Source organism: Siphateles boraxobius, unplaced genomic scaffold, assembly GCF_051911475.1.
Source record: "Siphateles boraxobius isolate OS27281-9 unplaced genomic scaffold, OSU_SipBor_1 22, whole genome shotgun sequence".
Taxonomy (NCBI): domain Eukaryota; kingdom Metazoa; phylum Chordata; class Actinopteri; order Cypriniformes; family Leuciscidae; genus Siphateles; species Siphateles boraxobius.
Window position 1 is genome coordinate 2775896 of NW_027508833.1, and position 8561 is coordinate 2784456.

Consider the following 8561-nt stretch of genomic DNA (forward strand, 5'->3'; position numbering starts at 1 on the left):
GCAACTCTAATGTAATCTCTGGATCTCAATAATGTGTGTATTCAAGAAAGGGAACTGTCTTTAATTTAACCTTTTTCTTTTATTCATTACCACTCAAATAAAAAAAAAATAAAAAAAATAAAAAAACATTGACATTTATTACAAGTTTCTTATACAGTTTTATCATTTATTTTGGTGACGGTTATTCTGCATTCACCGAACACAATTATCAATTGTGCATGTTAGTAATTACACAACACTCACAAATCACGCAGGGTCACAGAGTCATATTAAATCTGAAATATGAGAAATAAGATATTTATGCATCCAAAATGTATCTAGGGGTTTATCAAAGTAGCATCAATTACACCAACGGATTTATGAATTACTTTTTTTTTTTTACTTGCCCATTTACTAATTAATCATTTACAAAATAATAATTTCAGCAGTGATCTACTAGATGATTTTGTGACATATACAACACTTTTTATTTTTCAATTAGTCTTAGGAGACTAATTTGCATAACATACATTTTCTTATGATATGAGCCTTTTTCTGTTTGTACACTTATCAAATGGATTTTCTCCTAGGTCTTTTCCGTATTGTCTGGGGAAGAAATGCCATATGGTCCATGTTGTTCTCTTGATGTAACACTTTCCTTGTCAATTTAATTGAACCCAAACCAGTATCAACTGAGTTAATGGTATTTTGTGATCCCGTTACACAAGAAATTGGTTCTTCTGGTATCTCTGGGATATAATCACAGTCAATTGAGTCCATGATGTGTTTCTTGGCTTTTGCCCTATATGCCTCTCGACTAATCTCTTCTTTCTTCTTGCAGAGCGCCATGTACCACTTGGGTGCAAAGTGACAGAAAATAATTCCATAGGATGACACCAAGATAGCAGCTGCTTGAATTGAATAGCGCTCGTTGATCCTAGTAATGTACACTGGGGTGAAACAGACCCACACAAAGAGGTATACTAGCATACTTAGGATGATGTGTCCAGTCTCATTGAAACGCTGCGGTACCTTTCTCCCTTTAAAGGCCAGCAAAAAGCAGATAAAAGCTAACAATGCAATATAGCAAAGCATTATGGCAAATCCAATGCCAGAACCTTCATTGCACTGTACCATAATCAACATGCTGTGGTCAGACTGAAAGGTCTCCACAGCTGGAGAATCAAATATCATCCAGAAGATACAGATGAGGACTTGAATGAGAGTACTACATGTAATAATGACAGGGGGGTTGTAAGTCCTTCTAAAACTCTCCAGGCGATACGGTTGAAGAAAGCATATAAAGGTGCGTTGAGCTTTCACCAAAATACATGAGACTGTGAGCGAGAACCCTAAGGCATACAAGATCTGTCGACCCCTGCAAATGTGAACATTGGGTTTGCCAATAAACAGTACGACACTAGTATAGCTGAGTGCTAACCCTGCCATGATTAAAAAACACATGATTCCCCCTGCCTGTTTCATGACGGGTTTTCCAAAAAAGACCAAGAAGATAATGAGGGTGCAGAACAACAACAGATAACCTAATGCAGTAAATGTAAGCAGAACTATTGCATGGGCCCCATACCATTTCCAATAGTCCTCTTCCTTCGGCCTACACGAAGTCCATCCTTTCAAAGACCAGGTACCATTTTCACAAGCTAGGCAATTTGGTAAGTCTGAAAGAAAGATGCACAACTACTAAAGAAATTCAGATTTAGGAACATTTCCATCAAGAAAATTTCAAGCGTCTCAGCATATGGATTTTTCCTTTTTAAATTAGGTTAATGCACTCTTAGTGTGTGCCTATTTTTTCAGTGGCATTGGTCCTAGAAGCATTTTTTCTTTTGTATTTCCCATGGGGATTTTTTTTTAAAAGTATTCGTTAAAGCATTATAAGCAATGAACCAAGCCAACCAGCAATGAGGTCAATCACAGCAAAAAAGTTGTTGATTATCCATAGAAACAAAATTTATTGCAAAATATGCATATAAATAAGTATTTTGACAGCATTGTGAGAGTTCCCTGCAAGCTCTTTTAGTGCAATTTGCTCGAAGCAACTCTCTGATTTTCTATACAGCTTCATGGGTAATATTGTTTTTCCCCACAAGTATTTAAAAAAATATGTTGAAATAATTCAAATGGATGGCATATAATGATTAACAACCTCTGATCTCACAATAGGTCTGTCTTTAAAGGTTTATAGTTGTTAAAAAATCAATTTCCCTATAGAAAATGAATGCTGTTTTTACGTACAGATCCCGACGTTTGTGGTTGAAACATGAAATTGCAATTGCAAGTTAATTTCAATAAATGAACATCAGTTGTGTATCTACTGGCTCAAATTGTAATTTCTACTGAAAGCTTAAACAAGAAATGATCCATAAAAACGTATACCTTATAACAACACTTTATATTTACAATTTAATACTCACTTGTTTCATTAGAGTAAGTACCCTCTAAACATTGTGTGCAGTTATGGCAGCATGATGTTTTGAGAAGTTTCTTAGCTGTACCAGGAGGGCAAATAGCAGAGCACATTGAAATAGGAACCTAAAATAAAATGCATAGAAGCGTGGTTAATATGTAGTCCTTACTTAAAATATGCAATAATACCCAGTTGAACAGACAAGCAATATTGTGTTTATGAGCATGGAATTCTGGAATGCTGACTGGCTTATCAAGCAACCTTTGGTTAACCATAAAGACCATGCTGGTTGCAACATTTTGGTTGGAGAACAACATGGCTATTCTGGTCCACCTACAGTTTGGTTCAGCATGAAAATTTGTGCTGGTCTAAGCTTTTTCATAATGTTACTATGCATATGATTCCATACACTGTACTGCATAACTGATATGTTTTTATAATCACTTATAATTAGTTATTCTCACCGTATTGTTTGGATTACTCCATGTTATGGTTGCCTTAATGTGAACTTCTTTTTTCGTCAGTTTGTAATTTCCAACAACGACAAAACTTCTCCGCCCAGTTGATTCTTGTGGTTGCCAGTTAATTAAATCATAGCCATTCATGAAATTTCCAGATGCATTGAAATAGAATGTCTGATTCTCCATAGTAAAATTTACCTTTTTCAGTTCCTTGAGGAGCTAGTAAACAAACAAACAGACAATAAAAAGTTTCAACCTTTGTTAAAATGTATAATCATGGATTTTTTTTGCAACTACCAAAACATTTTACAACTACCTTCCATGGCGGAAAGTCCCTTTCGCCAGGGCAATCGGTTTCACTGCAGTTTAGAAGACGTTTCAAAGCATGAGCAATGGACCATACAGCTAACCTTTCGCCATAGGTTATGCTGATGTCGACAGCTTCCGTCAAAAAACCTGTGTCTTTCCCTAACTGCTTATACTCCTCAAGGAAGAGGTTTACAGATCCCGGAGCAAGAGTCAGCTGCTGCAGAAACTCCTTAAAACCAGGATTAGGACCAGTGATGAATGTGAACCCAAAAATGTCACCTACTCGATTTATTCCATCCATCCGAGATATATTTTGTGACATTGACCAAGCATCACTTGCAATCCAAGTACGTGAGATGTTCTGCCGAATCATCTCCTTGAAGAGTTTAGAGACCAGCTCCTCCTTTAAGATAAGTAACACAACTTTAGCTTCAGATGAGCGGATTGTTTCTGCCACCTCTTGAATCCTTTTGTCAATTTCATCGTGAGCTAGGTAGTGAGGCAATAGTTCTTTAAAAGCCTGGCAGATATCTGCATTTTCTGCATCTGTCAAGAAGCTTTGGAGGGCATTTTTCCCATAATCATCATCCCCATAGACCACCCCAACCCAGTCCCAGTGAAAGTGTTTCATGAAATTAGCCAGAGCTTTGGTTTGGTGAACATCACTGGGAATGGTGCGCAGGAATGCTGGGTATCGTACCCTATCACTAAGCGTTTGTGCAGATGATGTTGTGCTTATCTGAAAGAGAAAGTATGAGAGAGAAAAAAGTTCAGGAATACTTGTTGTTTTGCCATTTTTGCTGTTGCTGAGAAATTGAGATTCATCAAGAGTAATTTTTGACTCCCTAGGTGTTTCTCAATGTCAAGGAAGGATCCTCGGAAGCCGTTATTTCGAGGATGCTACGTCATCGACATCCGTCGAAGGACTGTTCCAATGTCGAGGATCCTCAGAATTTCAACCAAGGACTGAGTCCTTCGTTCTAAAAGTATCCCATACACAGGAAAGGATGCATATGTGTAGCCTTCGCGCTCTCAAATCACCCACAATCCTATGCGCCAGCTTTGCTATCTTGTTCAAAAAATAAAAAATGTAAGACGTTAGCGGAGTCAGAGCAATAACGGGGCACTATGCTTGTACATGTAAGTTACCATACATTTGTTATAACCGTTGTACATATAAGTAAAGTTTAACGTTTAAATGCCAGTACAAATTACTACCGTATTGATATTACAAATTATACAAATATATACAAATTACGTTATTGATGGCTAACTGAACCGGACCTTTCATTTAGCTTGGTTGCCGTCACCGGCATTTCTTTTATAAATAACTAGTTAAGTTGTACAAAGTAATTTAACATGATTAGCAGAAGAGAATTATTTTAAAAGCATTTAAAATCGTACTGGCCCCAAACTTTTGAACGGTAGTGTACATCACAACTTTTTGATCTTTTTGAATTTTTGCAGCGCCAAAAGCGGACCTTTTCACTGACGTAATGACGCAATGACGTGCACTTGCTAGCCTGTTCCATTTACGTGTTCTCCGAATGCTAAAGAGGAGCCTCGCCTAGCCTCTGAAGGAAATGACTTGGAAGGATCAATCCTGCCAAGGAAGTATCCTTGACATTGAGAAACGGCTCCTGAATCCACCCGGCATTATCACAATGTTCTTCCCGCGTAGTCAGCTGAGCTATTGTTGTTATATTTACATCTATGATAGTATACTGTGTGCAAATAGTTCGCATTGCTAACGTTGTGCTTACTGTTTTGTAGACAATATCGCCTAACAGCCTATCGTCACTTTATGGACTGGTTCCTGCAATGCGAGCGACTTGTTAAAGACTATCGTCTCGTTTTGCCCACCTGTGTTGTCCAGGATATCAAACGGAGATATCCAGCTCCTAACGGGCAATACTGTGAATATAAGGAAACAGCTGAAGCTCTGGAAGAGCTTTGAGTGTAAAAGTGTTAATATTATTTTTATTTTTTTTATTAAAAGTTATAACTCACATTGGTTGTGGTTCTTTTTATAAACCTTTACTGTTACTAGAGTATGTATTAGCCTAGAGAATGTGTGGAGAAATTTTTCGGATACTGCCACCTGTAACCGGTAGGCATGGTTAGCCTGGCCTCGTAAGGGCAGCAAAGCAAGTGCATTGTGGGAGTTGTTGTCTTTCAGCCACATGAGTAAAAAATACATTTTCTGCCTTTGCTCAGTCTAGAAAGCTTGAATTTCAAAAATAATTTCACATTTCTACTATATAAATGATCACTATTAAATACACATTCCCATCTTCCCAGAGTTGGAGTATCCCTTTAAAGACTCACGAACATTCAGGGCTTGACATTAACTCTTTTGCGCAAAAGCCACTGTGGCTAGTGATTTTCAAAGTTACAAGCCACTCATCATTTTCACTGGCCACAATTTTGACAGCGATACCATGGGGAAAAACTGGCATATATGGGCCTATTTTTTTTTTTTTTTTTTTTTTATATCTCATAACTTGCCAGCAGGTATATTAGGACGCTGTCACTTTAAAACCTGACACTGATCCTTTACACTGTTGCACATGCATTTTCTTTCTCAATTCTTTACGTTCACTTAAAACATGACTGACTGTGTTTACATGAATACTCGCCAAGACCGGCATTTTGACATTATTTTGTGTGTATTTTACTGTTTACGCACAATAAGCAGCGAAAAAGAACTCAATTTAGTACTGAGAGGCGGCTTTATGTGAGCACTTTGGGTGTGGGCACAAAATTCAAGCCCTGTAACACAAACAATATTCATCCGGAGCAAATGAAACTAGTGAGTGAGAGGAGGTGAGTTAGTGTGTAACGCGCTGTCATGTATATATTTTGCGGAAAATGAATATTGGAAGAGTTTCAGATATTTCAGTATCGATATGTAGTAAAACATCTATATTTTTGACAACACTATATTGTACTTAGTTTATTATTTCAGATGCCTTTTTAAAAGACTATAATTGAAAAATGTATAGGCCTATATTATATAAAATTCAACCCCTCCAAAGTGGCTAGTAGGAGTGGCCGCGTTACTCGCCACTGCTGAAATACACCCGCATTAGGTGGGTCGCCGGGTATTAACATCAAGCCCTGTGCACATGATAATGTTACTCACTTGTGGGACCATGTATAGACTCAGAAGTCTAGCCACTGCTAGGGAGTCTTCTGAGAAGCGTGCTCCAATGATTGCTTTTACATTAGGCCTTTCAAGCACCTCACATTGGAGAGGTAGTGTGCCGTTCACAGCGAGCAGGTGCTCAGTGCTCTGAATGGCTTTCGAAGCATCAGAGCAAGTGTCACAGATGTAGTAGCCCAGTCGCACACCCGGGAGGAAGCTGGAGTTATTGATTGTTTCAATGGTATGCACAACAGCGAGAGTCCTTACAAGTGAAAGGAAATTTAATCTACAAGGAAATGGGGGAAATCTTTGTTAGAAAATACAAACAAAAATCAATAGAATATTTTTTCTAATCTAAGAAATCTTATTTTTCTATAATAAATTCTAACTGTGTTTCTGTACAGTTTAGTACAGTTTCTAACAGTCAGTGTACATTCATATGTGCAATTAATAGAGCTGGATATTGACACAAATTTCAAGTTTCAATTGAATTTGATTGATTCTCTAGTTCCCATTCCACATCTGATATATGTTCACTTATTGTAATTATTCTATTGAATTCAAATATTCTTCTTACAATATCAACAGGCCTGTTTGTGAAAATTAATAACAAACGTTGCCACTTTATTTTTACTTTAGCATATATCAGAATTAATAATAAGAACATTCATTGCAGGTTAACATACACTGTAAATAAAGTCGCTGCTTTAATTTTTTAAGTGCAATCAACTTAGCTGTTTAAGTCACTTCGACTTAAATTACATTAAACTGACTTTAAAAAATAGTTGACTCTTGTATAACTTATAAAAAGTTAAAATTTGCTAAACTTATTTTAATTAGTTATGTAATGTAAAAAACATATGTTGTCATAACTTACTGGTCAGAGATTCAAAAACAAATATAATGTAACAATACAGAGGAGGACGTGACCAGTTTCGAAATGCCAGTTTGAAAAAAAAAACTATTTAATCTCAAATATTAATTATTAAAATGCAAAATATAAGTAATATTTTTTGACATATTAATGTTTATGATTATTATTATTAACATAAAAACAAGTAGCATTTGGTGTAATCTAGTAGTCTACAGTATTGTTAAAAGTACACCCATTTAAAAAAGTACTTGGATTACAGATATTTAGCTATTACTCTCAACAAATGAAATGTGCATTTAGATGCTGGAAAAAAAATCAACTCTCAAAGTCTTCTAGGTTGCAAGGGAACACACCATAAGCATAGATCACTGTACATATACGACAGAAAAACAACAACAGATACTTACTCTGTGCAGTTGTATTTTTCTGGACGTTCTCGCACCTGTAGTGTCTGTACTTTGGAATGACAAGAGTTGAGCACCCCTATCCGTATATCCCCATCTGCCCAGGCACCGCACATGCCTGGAGAGTTTTCACAGGCAGACCCAGAACCAGCTAAAATAAGAATGCCTATTAAAGGCCTGTACAAGACCTGTAAATACATGACAGACAGCCTGACTGAGTACAATAGTTACTCTTGAGATCTGTTCAATTTGGCAAGAAGGGTAAAAAGCTCAATTAATCTGACAGTCTTTCTGGTTTAAATAAGAGAATTGTGCAAGGGGGCTGGCTCATTCTGACCGCAAACACAAAAGGTGTCAAGTGATTGTGTTGCTGGAACACATCCAAACCTCAGCCAAACATACCTTTATTCCTCATCATTTCTCCACAGACCAGTTCTGTATGTCATCCTCATAACTCACATTACATTCCTTTTAAAAGTGAAATTTGAAGCAGCTGTAATACGCTCAGCAAAAGTGTGGAAATTCCATATGCGTGTATGTATTGAAAATGGTATTTTCCCTCAGATATTGCTTGTAAATATCACAAACAATTAAAAAGAAACCACAAGTAACGTTCATTTTAAGGTGAAATTTTGAAGTAGAAAAACTAAAATAGCATTTTAGTTGTAAAATGTGCTCCAATTATCTTTGTTTAATTTAAAATAAAATAAAAATAATAGTAATATTTTTTTTACATTATCTATGTTCCCTTTCAAAACCTACTATCAATGCTGCGCTGCTCAGCGCATTGGGTACGTCTTTAAACGTGACCAGCTGCGAATATAGTGTGTAAACACATCAATAGAATTGACCCGGAGATATTATAGCCTCGGTCGGTGACGTCATCAGCGCGCACCTGCGACATGAGGCTATAAATGGAGCTCCAGCTGCATCGTTGGGTCTTTTGTTTTCAGACCAC

General features: G+C 36.8%; 1 protein-coding gene across 1 annotated transcript; it reads right to left on the bottom strand.

The window, feature by feature from the left end:
• Window positions 1-362: 362 nt before the first annotated feature.
• On the bottom strand, window positions 363-7851 carry LOC143746321 (G-protein coupled receptor family C group 6 member A-like). Its single transcript, XM_077238161.1, has 6 exons — window positions 7607-7851; window positions 6323-6611; window positions 3185-3916; window positions 2872-3087; window positions 2415-2532; window positions 363-1658 (listed from the first exon to the last, which is right to left on the bottom strand). Exons 1-6 carry the CDS (start codon window positions 7801-7803, stop codon window positions 550-552), a joined length of 2661 nt encoding a protein of 886 aa, XP_077094276.1. The 5' UTR covers window positions 7804-7851; the 3' UTR covers window positions 363-549.
• Between the last annotated feature and the right edge of the window lie 710 nt (window positions 7852-8561).